The sequence below is a fragment of the Hippocampus guttulatus genome, chromosome 1, assembly GCF_054856545.1.
Source record: "Hippocampus guttulatus isolate MCC_2025c chromosome 1, RoL_Hgut_1.0, whole genome shotgun sequence".
Lineage (NCBI taxonomy): Eukaryota > Metazoa > Chordata > Actinopteri > Syngnathiformes > Syngnathidae > Hippocampus > Hippocampus guttulatus.
Window position 1 is genome coordinate 25,345,864 of NC_141261.1, and position 19,835 is coordinate 25,365,698.

General features: G+C 42.7%; 1 protein-coding gene across 3 annotated transcripts in view; it reads left to right on the top strand.

The window, feature by feature from the left end:
- The window catches only part of LOC147211132 (segment polarity protein dishevelled homolog DVL-1-like), a 41,511-nt gene that overhangs the window by 10,844 nt on the left and 10,832 nt on the right, over nt 1-19,835 (top strand). For all 3 annotated transcript variants that reach the window (XM_086122366.1, XM_086122348.1, XM_086122358.1), the window contains exons 2-7: nt 2,209-2,278; nt 4,116-4,237; nt 7,261-7,379; nt 12,641-12,779; nt 18,137-18,230; nt 18,380-18,449. In XM_086122366.1, coding sequence (XP_085978492.1) covers nt 2,209-2,278; nt 4,116-4,237; nt 7,261-7,379; nt 12,641-12,779; nt 18,137-18,230; nt 18,380-18,449 — 614 coding nt within the window. The remainder of the gene's footprint in view (nt 1-2,208; nt 2,279-4,115; nt 4,238-7,260; nt 7,380-12,640; nt 12,780-18,136; nt 18,231-18,379; nt 18,450-19,835) is intronic.

The following is a 19,835-nucleotide window of genomic DNA, read 5'->3' on the forward strand; positions in this document are numbered from 1 at the left end:
AAACCAAAGACCAATAATTTGCAAAGGTAAATTTGGCAAGCTGTACCGAGACGAGTGCAGAGACTGTACACGTCGGTCGGTGCCTTAGCCAATCAGGATGCAGAACGCAATGCACTGTTTAAAAGCATTTAAAAAACTGCACTAAAAAAATCAGTGAAACAGCGAAGCCGCGGAAAGTGAACCGCGTTAGAGTGAGGGATCACTTTATATAAAAAAATTAATTCCTCGTCTCACCCCTCGGGTGGTGTCCGTCCTCCATTCAGCTCGGGTCCTCTACCAGAGGCCAGGAAGCTTGAGGGTTCTGCGCAGTATCCTTGCTGTTCCCAGCACTGCGCTTTTCTGGACTGAGATGTCCGATGTTGTTCCCGGGATCTGTTGCAACCACTCATCTAGTTTGGGGGTCACTATATATATATATATATATAATATATACCGTTTATATAATATATACTGTATAACAACTGAATTGTCAATTGAAATTTAAAACATACATTGTATGAGCTAATTGCATGCAACATCAAGTAAAATGTAAGTGATGATTTCACATTTCATGGAACGACTTGTAGACATGACTTTACAGTACACAGTGTACTGCACAGTATAGTATAGTTTGAGTCCCTGATGTTCCACTTAAGTTCTGTAGGTGTCAGTAGTGCACTTTCAAACTGTTGCCAAGTGTCAGAACAAATCAAGAAGAAGGTGGCATGTTTGCCTTCTGTAGACTCAAAACATGAATCCTAAAATCAGTGTTAACAGCAAAGCAACGTGCCTCTCTCAACTGTGTGCATCTATCTGTTAAGAGGCACATATGTCTTCATACAATAGGCCCGCACGCGCACACGTGTGCGCACGCATACAGTACATCTTATGTTTACATAGTTTAGCCAGTTGTTCAGCCACTTTGAGTAGGTGCAATGAGGACAACATGTCTCACAGATTGATCGATAAGTCTCTGGTTCAACTGTAAGAACTCACACCAAACTTGAGGCATGGCAGAAATTCCAGTGGAGATATGTCAGTCATTGACACTGCTCCAGTAACATCAAAATGACTTGTTGCACATAATATAAGCTCGACCACAACTGCCTGAAAATCATCACGTCTGTAAGTGTACTGGCCCGCTTATCTCCGTCACGCCATCTCCGTGTGCCTGGCAGCTGTTTCACCGGCTGCAGTTGAACTTTGCCCCAGCAGGTCAACGCTTAACTGCAAGGTATTTTGCGATGGCCATTTACAGCCACTGATGAAGGTCCCAATGTGCTTTCTTTCATACGTTACAGTGTGTGAAACATTACAGTGTGTGAACCTACCTGTTTTTTAAAAATGTTATTTTTCTTAATTTGTGTTTACAGGTTGTGCGTGCTGTAAGACATAAGCATGTCATTGTGCAATATATAAAAATGTCACGTAGATAACAGAACCCTCATTTTGGTGTGTGTGTGTGGCAGGGGCTGCGGGGAGGTAGGGATGTCCCCATCACATGATTAGAAATCAGGCCCAATCATATCATTTTCAGCTAATTGGGATCATGGAACAAGATTGATTTTTAAAATCAAGCTAATGTTATTTATTTTTAAAGGCTACAAAGCAGCCAAATAATCCAGAGGTACACATATCTTGTTGAAAGAAAATGTATACATTTATCATACGAAACATTGCAACACAGCCAGAAGTAAATAGAGCCAGTGGGGCCACATTCTGGAAGTTGTCGCGGGAAGCTCATGTGAAACTCGCATCATGTAACAATGATAATGTCTGCAGTTTGCAAATATTTGTGGACAATAAGGCTGCCACAAACGATTATTTTGCTAGTCCACTAATCACCAGTTTGGTCACAGAATTCAGCATTAACTCAGTTTTGAATAACGAGAAACACATCGAGTCTTTAAAGCCCCATTAGCTGATAGCACTGGAAATATTTATTTTATTTCCAAGGAAGACATTTTTTTTGTTGTTGTTGTTTTTTGATGTCCCCTACGGTTTTCGGAGATTGTTTCATTTCGCTGTCTGTTTGCTTAGGTTTGCCCCACCTCAGAAATGCGCTTGGTTTGGTACAGCGATGAGTGCCCTTTTTCTAGGCTGCTTACAATACAAGAACCCGCTAAAATGTCTCATCAACATTTTAGTTCCAAAATTTCTGTTTTTTGTTGTTGTTGTTTGTTGACAACGAGCTGTTGTCCTGACTTTGTGTGTCATTCTCCTCCACAGGGTTGTCAAAGAAGAGATTTCTGATGACAACGCCAAGCTGCCTTGCTTCAATGGCAGGGTGGTGTCCTGGGTAAGTGACTTAATGAGACAGCCATGCACGTGTGGCACGCACACATGCGTGCATGCCTCCTAAAGCATTTCTATGCCGCTCTTGTGGATCATCCAAATGGGATCGCCTCCACAGAGCTTTTTTTTCAACACTCTTCAGTTATGCTGTTTTATGCTCGGCTTCTTGACCATCCATTGTGCAGTGGATCAATTCCATGTGGAGCAACGCACTCATTTGTCACTCTGTCGCTTGAGTTGCCTTACAGTTTTGTGTAATTACCAGAGTGTCTCCAGGGGACAATAAAGGATGTCCAATTAAATCAAGCTGTCGTGTTAGCAGAGGATTTACATTTTCGCCATTCCACTCTCATTGAAGAATGAAGATGAGGTTAAAGCTGTGGCCTGAATTATTGATGAGCGCCATTGTACAGCAGGCTGCCCATTTCATTTGCAGGGGGGCATTTTGTTGTTGTTTTTGTTTTTTTTGTTTACACCTATGACTCGAAATGATATATATATATATAATTCCTCAGTTAGTTTGCATCTCATTTCTTGGTATTGGATGCAAGTGTCAAGCGCCTTCGAAATAACATTCCTCATCAAAATCCAGACAACAATACTGTCAAATACTTTGACTTTTAGTCGAGTTGATGCCGCGATACAGGTGATTTTTGTAATTAAACAAAGTAATGTAATTTAACAATTCAAACAACAAAATAAACAAGCACTAAGTGTGCACCTACTAAGAGCCATTTAAAGTCCATTAATCAGGGTACATAAGTACGTGTTCATTCAAAAGTTAAAGCCTCTGACTGACAACACCTAATGTGTGCCAAACGTTTCCCAATCAACACAGCCTCTGGCGGAAACAAACACAAGTCACATACTGCTGCTACTGCTACTACTGATGACGATGATGATGATGAACTGAAAGGGTGAGCCAGTTACCATAACAGTTGGATTAAGCGAAGGTTGATTGGTCAAGTCTTGAGCATGAGGTTGACGAATATTGTTGCGTTACGGACCATCTTGGACACTGCATGAGTGAAGAAACAGAGCTAAGTACTGCGAGACAAAATGATCAAAAATAGTGAAATTGCAAACAGCACAGATTGTGCACAAAGTTAAAAAGATGTTTCAACAAAACTTTGAACAAATGTTTGGGGGAGGGGGGCTTATAAATGAATGAAGTGGTAAATCAAAGTTCAAAATTAACACCATTCACACAAACAGGAGATTCAGAATTTCATTGCAAGAGGTCAAATTATGGAACAGTCTACAGGAGGGCTTAAAACGATGCAGAATGATCGATCCTGAATGAAATACAAAAGTCACACTCGCTGGATACAGTTGAACACTCGCTTGGAGTTCAGGAGTCAAGTCTTGCTCATTTGTACTTCTTGATAGACAGTATGTAGGTTCCCTATGGTTTGGTACGGTGTTTCTCTCAATGTGTTGCGTCTTGTGGATTTGATGTTATCAACATGTAGTCGGGCCTTATCTTTAGTATGACACTTACGACGGACAAAGAATAGATATGTAGCGGTGCATGAAGAAAATCTGCAGAAGGGGTGGGCTAGACTTCTTCGCACTCTCTTTTGAGCATGTTTGGTGGCAGGTGCTCATTGTCTATTTTTGATTGTTTGATGTGTTTTTATTGTTATTGTTGTTACTTTCAAAATAAACATGAATTCATTCGTACTGATGCATTCAAAATGGTGACGACGTAAACAATTGAGGGTTATATTGTTTAAAGCAGCACTAATATTTGATGTAAAATGACAGTTGTACGGTGCTGACTGTAATTGATTGTGTGAGTGTGACTGCTGGATTATTTGTTGATTCCCCTTCTCTCCTAGTTGGTGCTTGCAGAGAGCACTCACTCTGATGGAGGATCCCAGTGCACAGAGAGCCATCCAGAGCTGCCCCCTCCTCTGGAGAGAACAGGCGGCATCGGTGACTCCCGGCCCCCTTCTTTCCAGTGAGTAGGCCAATCGCTGCTCGTCGTGTGTGCACAATTCCACGCATACGTACACGTGTTCCAGCACACACTCCTGCGTGACCTTGTTACTGCAGTGTACCCATTTGAGTTAGCCGCATAGATTCATCATCACAGACTTGGTTGGAGGTGAAGTTGCCGTGCGCCGACAGTATGTGTGAATCTGCCACCTCGGGTATGTGCTTAAAGGGAACTATAGAATCATGCTCCGGGGCCACTTTTAGTCCCTCCTTGTGGGCCATGGAGTATAGAGGCGCTTGTTGGCTCTTATTTGTACAAACGATGCATATGCTGCTCTAAAATAGCCTTTGCAGCATAACCATCTTCAGGCAGTCATTGAGTAGCATTAGTCTCTCAAAGCACTCAACCGTATTTGCCTGATAAACACACCGAAAAGAAAAAAAGAAAATGCTCCAATGGCCAAGTGAGTACTTCCCCAAATTTTCATTTTTTAAATTTTTTGTTGTCAGAAATATTTTACATGACTTAGGTTGTATTTTCTTTATTTTGATGAAAGGAGAGTAGTTTGTAGTTTCATTAGGGCACATGACTGAAGGATGTCAGAAGCGCACTCTTTTAGGTGCATAAAGAAAAGTGTGTCTTTCTCAAGCACAGAGACAGAAGCATGCTGGCTCATCCAACAGTTATGCTAAAACTAAAAATGTTACCTGATGAAAGAGAGAGTTCAAATGACTTTTGTAATTCCTCTGCTATGTTGCAGTTCACCTACAGCGGCTCTGCAAAATTGCAGGATTTTGTGTGGAACTAAATTCCTTGCCTGTCGCGTAGAATCCTCCTTCTGTGGCAGAAATCTGTCATGTCCTCATGTGTAGGAAAGGAGAGCCACAGTTTGACTCATCAACATGATGAGCACACTCACGCAGGAACTACTGTTGGCCACAGCTCACGCCCAGACATTGACATGCAGACTAGCTTGTGCCAAGCGGGTTAGCTCGTGCCTCCTCGCCGATGTCGCCATCACATGCTATCCCACGAGGCCCACATTTCAAAAGACATGCACACATACTACAATACATGCAGTTTTTTAATATAATTTTTTGCTTTGTTTGTGGTCAAATGTGCTTATCATTAATTTAAAAGTGTGTTTTGCTGAGTTTAAATGTGTTTGAAATGTGGAAGGAGGGTAAGCTAGTAATTGCCATTTTTACGTAATCCCTCTTAGTCTACATTGTAGATATTGACTTAGTAATCGGAAATTGGGCGGATCACTATATTGCTATATTTTCCTGAAAATGTTACATACAGTGCATATGATTTATTCTCTTAGGACTGCAACTTTGTTCTGAAAGTCTAATTTCATTTTCTCGGGCCCAGCTCAGTCATGAAAGCTTCGCATTGTCATGAGTTTTTCTCTCCCTTACGGCGCCCCAGTCCGTCTTACTCCTTCACGCAGGCAGGAATATTTTCTTGGCAGCCTGATGACTAACACCTGGAGAATATCGCACCTCCTGCCAAAGGGACGGTCCGCTCTAAGTATAACTTGGAGGGCTGGCAGTATGGGGGCTGAGGCTTGTTGTCATTGCAGGGCCAAAGCAATCCTGCCGAGGCTCTATATTGAGAACAAGCAGTCTGCCATGTCTCGGTGTATCTCTCTATCCAGCATTTGACGTCCGGGCTCAAGTTTGCCCTCTGCTGCTGGCGAAACAGCTTGCCCTCCTGATGCCATCTGGAACTACCATTACTGCCCTCATGTGGTGCAAAGTGACAGTGCAACGACCTTCACACAAATCTTCCCCCACCCTCCTGGCTTTCGCTCCTGAGCTCACCCTCTCTCTTTTCCTCTTTGAGTCAGACAGGCAAGCCGAGTGAATTCCCCGCGGCGAACCTCGTCGCCGTAGCCAGCCCTTCCCGCGCTCCCTAAATAGCTGGAATATGATTACCACATCATTTGCCTTTTGCGCTTTATTCCTGCCGGTCACGTGTTTGTGGGTGTGAATGGCTCCATTTGATGAGCGTACAGAGTAGGTTGTTTTGTGCTGAGAGTGGAAGCAAGTGCTGCGCTTCTGCCTGCTAATCGGGATGAACAGACATTAAAAGCACCCATCTCCATTTCCCTAGAGTGAAGGGGCGGACATTTGCTGCAAAGGGGCTGTTGGTTTTATAAAAGGGGGGTGGACGTTTGTTCAACGCTGCAATTTAGCCTTGAATAATCTACCCCTGGATGGAGAAACAGCCACAGTCTCATGGCCAGCCATCACCCCCATTTACATGTGCTGCTCGTAGTAACACCTCAACGTAGCGTGAGCCTCGATTTGCATGCCCTCGCCGGTGACGTCCATCTTAGGTGAAGCGACCGCCAGCATTACACATCGAGCAGCTTTCCTTCCAGAATGTTAACACAGTGTCCCGATTATCATTGGCTGATTAAGAATTTGTCTCCCCTTCTGTCTTTGCACAGTGAATGTGCTCATTTATGTCTGAGCATGTGCAAGAATGATCACGTCCATGCATTATGTATGCGTGTGGAAGAAACATGTTTACCAAAATGGGTGTAACAGACAGGCGGATTAAGTGACAGCAGTCTCACCAGCCTTAAGTGTGGCCAGCTCTGTGACTGAGTACCAATTTGTCCTCTAGCCCTTGCCTATGCCTGTTCATTGCTCTGCACACACCTGATCTGCCAATGCACAATTTTGCCATTCTGTACTCTGTGTGTCTCATTCTCGTTTCAAATCACGCTGAAGGCACCAGCTGGCTGCACTTTCAGTGGATCTCATGAATGCCAGCACTGTCCAGAGTAACGCTCTCTGCAGCTCGCCGCTCTGGCTATTAATAATGACCGTGGAAAATACATCGTCTATCGTAGCTTAATGGCTGAAGGTTGTGAATTTGAAACACTGTCCTCATATGAGATGCACAGCCCCTCCGAAGCGAAACACAAGAACTGTGCAGAACGCTTGCTGGTGCTTGTGTACCGAAGTGTTGGTCCCATTAGTTGCCCCCCCCCCCCCCACTCTTAACCTCAAGTGTTCCTGATTTTGTAGTGCCAACGCGGTAAGCAGTCGTGATGGCCTGGATACTGAGACGGGCACAGAGTCACTCCTCAGCCACCGGCGCGAACGGGAAAGAGAGCGCACGCGGAGAAGAGCTCGAGAAACCGAGCGTAAGTATGACACATTTTTGATTTGACTCTGAACTTTGTATCCCCCAACACAAACCTGAGCAAATTAGGGCCCGGGGGCCACATCCGGTGCCTCTGCAGTCTCTGACCGACCCTCATAGCACAAGTGAGGCAGAGACCGAGAGCTCAGACTATAAGATAAGATATCCTTTATTTGTCCCACACTGGGGTAATTTACAGCCTCCAGCAGCAAGAATGTGGGTAGAAAGAAGAAAGAAGAAAAACCAACAGAAAGCAAATAAAGGAGATGAGCAGAAATGAAGCTGGCCACGGTTTAGTGACTTTTCCGGCCCCTCTAGCAACCATGATTGCAAAAAAACGACAATGCAAATCTACAGTTTCATATACCGTATACATTCACTCTATTATAAGTCATCACTGTAGTATTATACATCACTGTGAATAATTTTATACTTCCCACTTATCTACTGTATATATTTGAGAGTCCTGACTAGGAGGGGCTAATGTGACTTGGCGGTGGGTGCACAAAATTGACGTTTGAAGTTTAAAGTGTAACGACATGAGTAATCTTGCCCAAGGAAACTTTGACATGGCCGCAATGGCCGGGGATCCAACCCCCAACCGATGGGTTGGGAGATGACCACTCTACCACTGAGCCATGCCGCCCCCGAAGAAAAGCTTTTCTGAAGTTTACAAGTGGAAGTTTCAAGTGCAATCGCAACTCGATGGCTACTGTCAACAGTGGTTGCATTTGGAAATTCACTCTCATGCCCTCACGTCACTCTGAGTTTGTGTTGGGAGAGGCGCGCTTTATTTCCAAACCCAGCCTATGTTCTTGAGCAATTAGCAACTGGTGTTTGAACTGTCTGAAAAATATGCTGCATTAAAAATAATTGAGACAAAGTTCAGCTTTGCCTGTCGGCTTGGCCCTCGGCAAGCGTTGCAGTTTTCCATGTGCGCCATTGCAAAATAATTTGCCTACCCCAACATGTTCATTCGGGCGCCTGTGACAAGCTGTGCATCAGAACGTAAAATATTGACATCAGATGCTGCACACTAGGGACAGCTGCCCCTCTCTGTATTCCATCTTGCATCACAACCAATCTTTGTGACCGGCTCAATAATGTGTTCTTCTCCAGCTCGTATTCCAGCACTAGTGTTAGGGCTGCTTTACCATTGGACCATCTTTTGACTGTGCTTGTGATTTTCAAACATATTTTTTGGTCCGACTTTTGCCAGATTTTGTGTATTTGTTTTTTTTTTGTAACTTGCATTTATCTTCAATTTTCCTTCAACTGTTTAAATTTTAAACACAACTCTGAACAGTGACCCCAAGTGAGCGCTGAGACTGTTGGCTGGTCCATCAAACAAATCATCGATTAATCAATTGTAGAGTACAACACAGTTGTTCTCATGCAAAACATGTTTATTTTCTTTCTAAATGGGATTCAAGTTAAACTATAAGGCATTTAAGAACAGCACAATCACTAAACCAAACAACAGTATAGAACAGGGGTGCCCATTACGTCGATCCTTATCGACCGGTAGATCTAAGACAGGTCCCAAGTAGATTCGAGGAGAAAAAACAAACAAACAACCATTTGTGTGTCTTTGTACATGTTAGTAATACAGTAAATATTCTCTAGTACGGACTCGTGTTTGCGCTGTCCAATTTGTCCTGATAACAGAAATTCCTCATTTGGGAAATGAGCATGGTACATGCCCTTTATGAACCTGCAAGTATGTTGACAAAATGCACGTGTAACAACACAATCAATAAAATACAAAAATATACTGTCCAAAAACTGTTTGTATAACAAAAACTGCAATACAGGTGTATCCAAAAAAAAATCACAACAGTAAAATACGTACAGTATTTTAATGTTTATTTTTTTCTGTCTTGGGAAAAAAATGTGTATTTTGGATTGTTTTGTTGGATGCATTCTTTGGTTTGTGACAATGTTTGCCTGCGTGTCATACAGTTTTCTTGCTAGTTGCAAGTAACTGTCCCGTTGATCACCGATGTCTGGTAATTCTTGTGCATACTGAAGGATTTTTGTTGCCATTTGCATTGCTTCCTTGCTGGATGGTGGCTTGTCATCAGGAGTTGAATCGATGCCTTGTTGTTTAAAGTTTCGTAGATTTGCGTCTTTCCGACTCCAAGTGTCTGCTGGATCTTTTTAACTTTGTGTCCAGCCTCGCTCAAACGGATGCATTTCACTCGCTCCGCTCCAGTCGTTACAGTTCTTCTACGTTTCGATGCGATGATCTACACGACGTAAGTGAATAAAGTTAAAATCTTTCGCAATTACAGTAAAACGCACGCCAATAAAAAGTCGCTTACACGTCTTCGTTTCGAATCTGATGAATGAAAACGGCGAAGCGAACACGTTTCTTCCGTCATGTCGAGTGGGTGCTGCTTTTAAGCTAGTGCCGCGTTCTCCAGGATGTAAGTGAATAAAGTTAAAATCATTCACAATTACAGTAAAACGCATGGCAATAAAAACTCACTTACACGTCGTCGTTTGGAATCTGATGATCGAAAAACGCGAAGTGAAAACTTGTTTCAGCGTTGTGTATTTTCCATCGCATCGGGTGGGCGTTACGTGTATTTAAGCTCCCGCGGCATTACACCTCCATCCGGGTTACGGGTAGTGGAATTTCCGCTTACGCAAGTTCCGGTAACACGTAATATCGTAGTCAAAATGTTAATGCATCGGTTTTTATTCCGGGTGAAGGATATTCCTTTCCATAGAATTCCGGGGATGGGAATATTTACTGTATATGTTTTTGTGTTAATGTACGCTGCATACGTTACGTTCAATCATATTTTTTCCAAATTTGACAATACTCATGACTTGTGACAGGCTATGTACACGGAAATGAGCACAACCGTGTGCTCTAATTATCTGCTGTCGCCATGGCAACAATTGATACTATTATTGCAACCCTCACTCTCTCTCGCTCTCACTCTCTCATTTGCTAGTTTCTGACGAATTAGAATCATTTCTTTTCCTGCAGACTTATTCTTACCATCACTTAATAAGCCACTTGCAGATCTGCTCTGCGCATGTGTGAGAATCAAGGTGAAAAAAAAGAGAAGCTACCAAACAAGTGCTTTTCTATGACCGTGCATAGGTGTATTTTGAACTGTATGCCTTAAAACTGGCAGGCATTGTTGAAAAGGTTTTATGCCTCGTATAACAAATTCCAGGTGTACTTTGTGCCACGTTTAACTGCTCTCATGGAATTTTGAGGCTTGAACGTTGATATGGGGAGGGGGGGGGGGGGCTGTGGGGAATCTAAGCATTGTAAACCTCCTTTCATTTGCCACAATATCCCTACAGGAAAAGAGCTTCCGGACAGCGAAACTAGTGAGAGACACAACATGCGATCAGCCTGGCAGAAATAAATGCTCTCGTCTCAGACACTTTTTAAATCGAGCAATCTTTCCGCATTTCAATCTCATTGTGGCATGGCACATTAGCGTTTGATTCGCTGAGTGTTCTGTTGCCTCAGATCACTTTGCTCACGTCGTGAATGGTCCAAATCACAGCTTTGTACGCTCCTTTCCAATAGTTTGAAAGGAAAAGCTGGTAGCCAAGGAGAGTTTCTTACCCATAATGCACCGCACAACCCGAGATCTGCAAATGGTCTATTGTTTTTTTGTGTTTCTCACACACAGAGGCTTGCTTTTCGGCTCATTAAATGGAAGCGGCAGTTTTGCTGGTTGTTTCCTAGGTGCTGCAGCAGCAGTTGTGCAGCTCTCATAAATCAAGCAACCAAGTAAAGCCAATGTCATGAACCGGTAGTTGCCATCATTTGCATTGGCTGACCGAATGCAGCCACAATCCCATGGCCTGGATGTGAAGCCATAACAAAGACCACAGTCGAAGCCTCGCCGCCTGCAGCGTCGGCGGCAGGAATTCCCCGGTCACCTTATACACCCGCTCCAAGTGATGCTGTCAGAGACTCAATGCGGTTTGAGAGATGATCGCTTGAACCTGTTGAGCCAGAGATCATATGTTCTGAGTTTTCTGTCTGTGCCAGAGCGCTTTGAGAGGAATAATGTCATTGAAACTCTTGGAAGGCTTTGGAACAGGTGTTGCACCCTGAGGGGCGATGGAGTTTGGTGGAGGGATTTGATCTGTTCCAAGGCCAGCAGGTGATCTGCATTTCTGATATTGCCATCGGGCGGAGAGCGTGTAGAGACATTAGGTGTGTTAGCTTGTGTTACCGTTTTGAAGCATTCGCTCAGAAACAGCTGTCGTCCAAAATAGAGGAAAAAGGCTAAAACACGCAGAGGATGTTTTCAACTGAGACAGCAATGGGGGAGGACAGCTCCTCATCGTAAAGCTAGCCTTACCTTTCTGTGCTCTGATTGGATGGAGGCAGATTACCTGTCGTCCTATAGTTGCGTGTGTCATGAGAAGCGGCACATAGACAACACTTGGTCCTGGCCTATCAGATTGTCAGCACGTAGGATCAAGGCTCGCTATCGGCTGTGGTGAGTCACCTTTGTTGTTGTTGATTTAGTGTCCTTCGCAAAGGTGAGAATTAGATGACAACATGCGTGGTTATTTTTCAGTCAGCCAGTCAGTGTGCGGGAACAAACGTGAGGCCATGGCTGTGAGGTTGTTGGCTCAAGCTACCCTTTTGTGAGGCGCACCTTATTGCGATGGGAGCGACCACATTGCTGGAATGTTTTGCCAGAGCTCGGCAGATGTGCTCTCTGCCTCGCCCTCTCCGCTTTAGCAGAGTGCTGCAACCGATGCGCTGTTACCCGGAGGCGCCCCCTACCCACCGCCGGCAGTGTATGTGTGCTGCATGTGATTTTGAAAAAAATGTTTTTATGCCGGGTCCTCTCTCTGCTTCTAGTTCCCACTTCAAATCATGTACTGTGTCGCAATCTTTTTCTGTCCACATGAATCTGTTGGAATTTTGCCTAGTTTTGAGTTGCACCCAATTTTAGTGGCACCAGCGCAATCTAATGAGGCATTGGAAAATAACGATGGGCAATGCCGCCATTTCAAGTCAGAGTCGTGTCGAATATTTTGGCTACCCCACCGACTTGAAGGATGGCGGCGCAATATTAGAAACAGCTCTGCGTGATGCAGTGCAGTTGTACACCTCTGCAAACGATAAGCACAATGATGAACATTAATACCTCTCTGAAATAATCAAAAGTGTGTTCACTAGTGGCCGATCTTGGGGAAACGGCAGCAAATGTGTTGGTGAAGCTAATGTTGCGGCCACCCTCACTCCCTCTTACTTGTCTCCAGTCCCTCGCATCAACGGTCACTCTAAATCCGAGCGCACTGTGAGGGACTCGGCCATGGGTTACGACAGCCCCTCCGTCATGAGCAGCGAGCTGGAGTCCAGCTCGTTTGTCGACAGCGAAGACGACGACGACGCAAGCAGGTAAGCTTCGTCTCAACTGTGCCATGTCACTACAAGAGCTTCTCCTTTACCTGTATTCCTGAATTGATACACAATCACCATTTCAGTAGGGGATCTTTCATGGAAGATAAATCTTTGATTCTTTGGGCAGCACCAATCACTCATTTGTCAAATCTCTCTATCAGGGAATAATTCCTCCTTATGTGTTATCATTGATGTCAGGCAGAGCAATGGGGTATGGCAAGCCATTTGAGCATTTATTCCAAATCCCTGATATCAAACATAAGTGTGTTACACTAGTTCGATCTCTTTCAGCACTAGTTCGACACTCGGCCACACTAGTGACACACTTTGTCGAACTAGTTGCATACAAACTCCAACTAGTCATTCATTTTCAGCAACATGTCAACTTGTCAATCATGGATTAATCTAACATGTGAATTTGTGACCCGTGATTTCCTGTGCGAGTAAACAAGTGCGAGCTGAAATACTCACTAGTTTACTAGTGGCGGATAAAACAGTAGCTAGTTTACTAGTTAAAGCCCCTTGACGCCTTGATATCTAACTAGTGAGTGTCAAAAATGTTACTTGTTCACTGGTGATGCCCCAAATATTTACTAGTTGCACTAGTGTGACTTTTAATGTCGCACTAGTTCAACTAGTGAGGTCTAAAATGTTCACTAGTAGAACTAGTGGATGCCAACCTGCTCACTAGTAAGCTAGTTGCACAAAATATAATGAGGAGGTGGGGCAGAAATGTGGCTGCAGGATTCCTATTGGATCTGCAGTTAAAATACACCAATCGGGATTCAGATTTTGTCATAATCACACCCACTTCATTTGCATGTTTTACACTAGTTTACAAGTTGTCCTGAGGATTTGCAGCTAGTTCACTAGAGGATGCCCATTATTGGTTACATGTCGACGAGTGAATCCAGAAATCCAAACTAGTAAACTAGGTGCAATCGATTTGACCTTACATGTTAACTAGACGGTTTCAAAATGTGAACATGTTCACAAGTCAATGTAGAGATATCCACTAGTTACACTCGTTGGGCTCATTTTCACTGTACTTGTTAACTAGTGATACACATGTTTCCTCACTAGTAAACTAGTTGGGTTCAGTGTGACACACTAGTGAGCTAGTGACACAGAGTTTCATATCACTAGTTAACTAGTGGAACGTATTTTGTCTCACTTGTCAGGCTCAATGCTGAACATGTATAGACTTTGACTGAACATGTTTGACAAAACTGGGCACTAGGTGACATGTGCACACATCTAGTTTACTAGTGAAATAATCACATTTGGCTAGTTTACATGTTTGGCAGTTACAAAACGTTACAAGTTCACTAGTTGTGCACACATGTCAACTAGTAAGCAATTTTATTTAGCTAGTGCGATGTGCATGCCAGCTAGTATGCCAAAAACATGAGCTAGTGCAACAAAAATCCCTACATGTTAGATATTTGTTGCACTCGTTGTGCACAGTCGCTCACAAGTGCTGATTAACACCAACAAGTGAAAAGAAAAGCCCAACATGTAGGAAAAATGTCAAAAATGTTCAGTCAAACCTTGCACAAGTTCATTTCTTGGTCTGACTAGTGAGACAAAATGCCTCCCACTAGTTAACTAGTTGAATAAACACGAACGTCTCTAGTGAACTAGTGGGCGTTTTGTGGCTTACATGTCAACTAGTAAGCCTCAAAATGATCTTACTAGTGAACTAGTGGGCGTTTTGTGGCTTACATGTCAACTAGTAAGCCTCAAAATGATCTTACTAGTGAACTAGTGGGCATTTTGTGGCTTACATGTCAACTAGTAAGCCTCAAAATGATCTTACTAGTGAACTAGTGGGCGTTTTGTGGCTTACATGTCAACTAGTAAGCCTCAAAATGATCTTACTAGTGAACTAGTGGGCGTTTTGCGGCTTACATGTCAACTAGTAAGCTTCAAAATGATCTTACTAGTGAACTAGTGGGCGTTTTGGGGCATACATGTCAACTAGTAAGCATCAAAATGATCTTACTAGTGAACTAGTGGGCGTTTTGGGGCATACATGTCAACTAGTAAGCATCAAAATGATCTTACGAGTGAACTAGTGGGCGTTTTGCGGCTTACATATTCACTAGTAAGCGTCAAAATGATCTTACTAGTGAACTAGTGGGCACATTTATGGCCTTACATGTTCACTAGTAAGCGTCAAAATGATCTTACTAGTGAACTAGTGGGCAATATGGAATAAATACTCAAAGGGCTTGCCTGGCAAGCCCTCTGAGTATTTATTCATCCGTGATTGTATTGTAGACCAATGAGAGCACGTCCGACAGACACGTGGACTTCGGGCAGCCAATCATGATGCATTTCGAGCCAAGCCCCAACAAAAACGGAGGAGAAAACTTTCAGACGCATTGAAAGCTTTTCGGGTAAATATTACTCTTGTTGTTCCCCAAAATGTTGTTTTACGATTATTTTAGGCGGTAAAGTTATGGTGTAAATGTCAGATATGTGGTCAATTTATCAAGATGAAGCCTGCTTAAAAATCTGCTCCAACGATTTCGGAGATGTGTCTGACTTTGACAGCAATGGCGGCAGTTCAACGCTGACAGTCGCAGTCGGGTGCAGATTTATTTCGGCAGGACTTTCTCAAATCTGCCGTTTGCTCTGACAGTCACATTTTGTCTTATTACTCACAAGCTAATTGACATTTAAAAAAAGAGTTAAAGTTAATGTTTGGAACATGATTTTGCTCTGTTTGCTGCCTTAGTTCGTTTGAATTATTCGCTGCCTGCATTACATGAAGTACATTTTTTAATATTCACAAGACTGTAACTGTGCATTATAAATAATGTAACATTTGCACTATGTTTTACTGGATCTACAACTAAACTAAACTAGGTCCTCGTTTCTGGGAGAGTCCACAGCACCTCCTGCATCACAACCATTCTGCCGGCACACCTTCAGCAGCACGATGTTTCTAACGGGAGCTGGAGGGTGATCAGCTTCATTGAAGAACAGGAGGAGGAGAGGCACAACGTTTGTCATCTGTGATATGTTTTTAGACTTTTCTCCTCATTAAAAAAACTGTGTATGTTTTGTTAATTTCTTGATATAGTTCTTGTATTTAAATATTTTAACAATCAAATATTTTTCAACTGTGTTTTGGATATGAATTGTATGAAATAAATCAGTGAAGCCCCAATCAAATTCTACTCCATCTAATCTGCTCGATCACACTGCTGTCAAGATGCTGTAAATAATGCCTTCATTCATGATTGTAGAAACCCCAGAACGGTAAACATGTGATATTATTTTAAAATATAAGAAGCCTATGTTTTTCAATTGTGCTCATTTTCGTTGTATTGCACGACAAATATAATAGATGAGCCGGTTTGGGGACATCATCAGCCAAGCTGCTGCTCCAATTGCAATGCGAAATATTGTCCTGCTCTCCTAAATTCGCATCTACACCACAAATTATAGCATCCTAACTGATTTAGCAACAACTGAAAATTCACATCATTATTTAATGATTAATTAATTTTTTTTATTAATTAATAATTTTATTTAGTATAGCATACATATATAAAAGTGGAAAGATACTGTAGAGCTGTACCATTACTCTTTATCTCTGTGTACATAATAAATAAACATCACCTACAGATACATTGACTGGTAAAAATTGCTTGATTCCTTCTGTATACTGTAGATATTACGCAAATGGCGGTAAATAATTGTGAAAGCTCAGAATCAGGTTTTAAAGGGTTCATTTTTTGCTCGGTGGTGCTCTTATTATGGAGCCAATAGGAGGTGTTCACTTCTGGCACTGTCCTGCCTCCTGATTAGCACTTAGCGTAACTAGTGTGACCAGTGAGCCATTAGTGTTTCACATGTTGTACAAGTGAACATTTTGCCATCACTAGTTAACTAGTTAAATCAAACGACCATTTAACTAGTTGACTAGTGAGTAGGGTGACATCCACTAGTTCCACTAGTGCGACATTTTGACTTCACTAGTCAAACTAGTGAAGTCAAAATGTCGCACTAGTGGAACTAGTGGATATTTGGGGCATCACTGGTGAGCAAGTAACATTTTTGGACTCACTAGTTGGATATCAAGGCTTTAACGGTCTTAAACTAGTGCACTATCAATGTTTTATCCTCCACTAGTTAACTAGTGGATATTTCAGCTCCCACTAGTTAACTAGTGCAGGAAATCATAGGCCACTAGTTAACATGTTAGAACAATCCACGTTTCACTAGTTAACACTTTTTAAACCTTACTAGTAAACTAGTAAGACTTTGAACCTCACTAGTTTGGTCTAGTGGGCCACTAGGGCATAAAAAAGCTGACTAGCTGGGAAGTTCCCTCTGCTTGTGTGCTTCCAGGTGTCACTAGTTAGAATTTTGTCAGCACTAGTTGGACAAAAGTGGCACTAGTTGCCAAAAATGAGTGGCTAGTGAGGATTTCTGTGCAACTAGTTCGACATTCGGTGTCACTAGTGTGGCCGAGTGTCGAACTAGTGCTGAAGGAGATCGAACTAGTGTAACACACTTATGTTTGATATCAGGGATTTGGAATAAATGCTCAAATGGCTTGCCATAATGGGGGGGGGTTACTCTGCGATCTGTTTTTAATTATGCCCAACATATGGCTTAGTCCGGCAGTCGTCACTCTAAACGTATATTTGACCTTGACTGATATGAAAATTATTTGACAGTATCGAGCCCTCTCCCACTAACTGCCAATCGCAAATCCGGCGTGGCTGCTGTTTGATTTGAGTGAATGTGTGTAGAAGGAACTTCTGCCTAAACACACACAACAGCCTTCTGCTACTGAAGTGTGGTTGAGCTAACAACTACTGGTAGTTTGATGCTTTTTTTGGGTGAGGGGGTGGGGGGTTGACAGCACCACAATAACCATTCATTGTCTCAATGAAAGACAAAATAGAATAAAGAACTGTACATACTGTAGCCAGCATTGTGTCACAAAAATAAAAAGTATTTATGCAAGAAATCATATGATAGCAAAAATATCAGCTAATTGGTGAATTGGTGAATGCCAAACCGCAAATAGGTGGGCGTCCACTGTAATAGGCAGGTTCTAAATATTTCATTTGGAAACTTCAATATATGCAAAATGTTCACAATTACAATATTCTTGTTCTTCAAAGTTCACATTTTCTAGAAACAATAATCGTAACTGCTCATGATCACACTTTAGAACCAACATGAATGACAAACATAGAAAGTTGGTTTGAAGTACAACTGTAATGCAGTGGAACGTCAAATCAGTACTTGTGTCTCTTGAGTAAATTGACATCCTACAAGGATGATCAATCTTTGAATTTAAATCACGTTCTTGCATCGTCTTTTAGGCTCAGTAGCTCCACAGAACACAGCACCTCCTCACAGCTGATGCGCAGGCACAAGCTCCGCCGACGGAGACACAAAGTCTCCAAAATAGACCGGGTGAGTGCCTCGAAGACACATTGCTGCTGAAATTGGCTGCGACGCTGAGCGTGACACGCAAATGAGCGGGCTTCATGTTATTGACTTGATGTCACCCGGAGTTATTTGCCACATGCATCACATGTTGTGTCCTCCTCCTGCCTTTGCAGTCTTCCTCCTTCAGCAGCATCACAGACTCCACCATGAGCCTCAACATCATCACCGTCACACTTAACATGGGTAAGTCCTCCCTTTAAGTGTCATAGGTACGTTCGAATTTCCAACACAGTTCTCAAGGAAACACATGATTTTCAAACATATTTGATCATCCATAATAATATTGAATAATACTACTAATTCAATATTACTACGATTTCCCCCTGTATCTTAATACCTCCTCCTCCCAGGTGTTATAAATCAATTATTGACTTCCAGCCGTTTCCTGCTCTAACATCCTCTCATAAAAGTACTCGTCCGACAGTCTTGCAAGAAGAGCAGAAGCTGCTTTATGTTGTATTAAATAGTTCCGATTCCTGTTGATGGAACAGTCGAAAGAAGTTGTTTCGCATCGTAGGTTGCCAGTCAAAATTTGCATTTTGCTCCAAATGCATAGCATGGCAAAACTGAGAATCGGGGGTGGAGAGAGAAAATTTCAGTTGAATTTAAGCATTGCGACGCGCCGGGCTGGTCACATGCACATTGGTGCATGTGCACATTCTTGGTTTAGTACCAAGAACTAAACTGAGGCTCAGAGGGGATCGAGCCTTTTCTGTTGCTGGTCCCTCTCTCTGGAATGACCTCCCACTGAACACTCGGCAAGCCTCCTCGCTGCCCATCTTCAAAACCCTCCTCAAAACTCACTTATATTCTTTGGCATTCGACTCAGCATGACTTAGATTTGTTCTTGGTTTTACTGTTTGGTGCTTTCTACCGTCTTTATTACCGATTTGTCTTACTGTTTATTGTGCATGTTAAATTGCTCCATGTACAGCACTTTGTATGCAGCGATGGCTGTTTGAAAGTGCTCTATAAATACTGTTGACTTGACTTGACCTGGTGTGCTGGAACACCAATATATGCATATGTCATCTTCGCTCTTAAGTCATTAATCATCACCTTCGCTTTGTGCTTGGGGCAAAGGTGAATACGTTGCACTTCTTACAAGTATCGTTCTCATGAAGGCATGACGAATTGTTATCAGCATACGGTAAAGAAGCCATGCTAATTGCTAAGATTGACCTGGAATCATGAAACACCAAAATTACTGTAAATCCTTGGGTCATCGAGTACACCAGTCTGGCTGGAAGTGCATCAAAACTGAGCATATCCAACTTTTCAAAAGAGCAGGCAGTCCAACAAGTGTCTGCAGAGAAAATGGCACGTATCATCATGAATAATCCTCCAAGTACATACACACAGCTAAACGGGACCAGAAACCAGAAATTAATAATGTTGCATTGTGAGGTATGTCGACCGGAGGAATAACATATGACAAGAAGATTAAGAGGATCTTAATCTAGTGCAGGGATAGGGAACTCCGGTTCCTCGAGAGCCATATCCTGCCTGTTTTAGATCCCTCTCTACTCCAACACACTTGATTCAATGATCAGGTCATCGGCAAGCTCT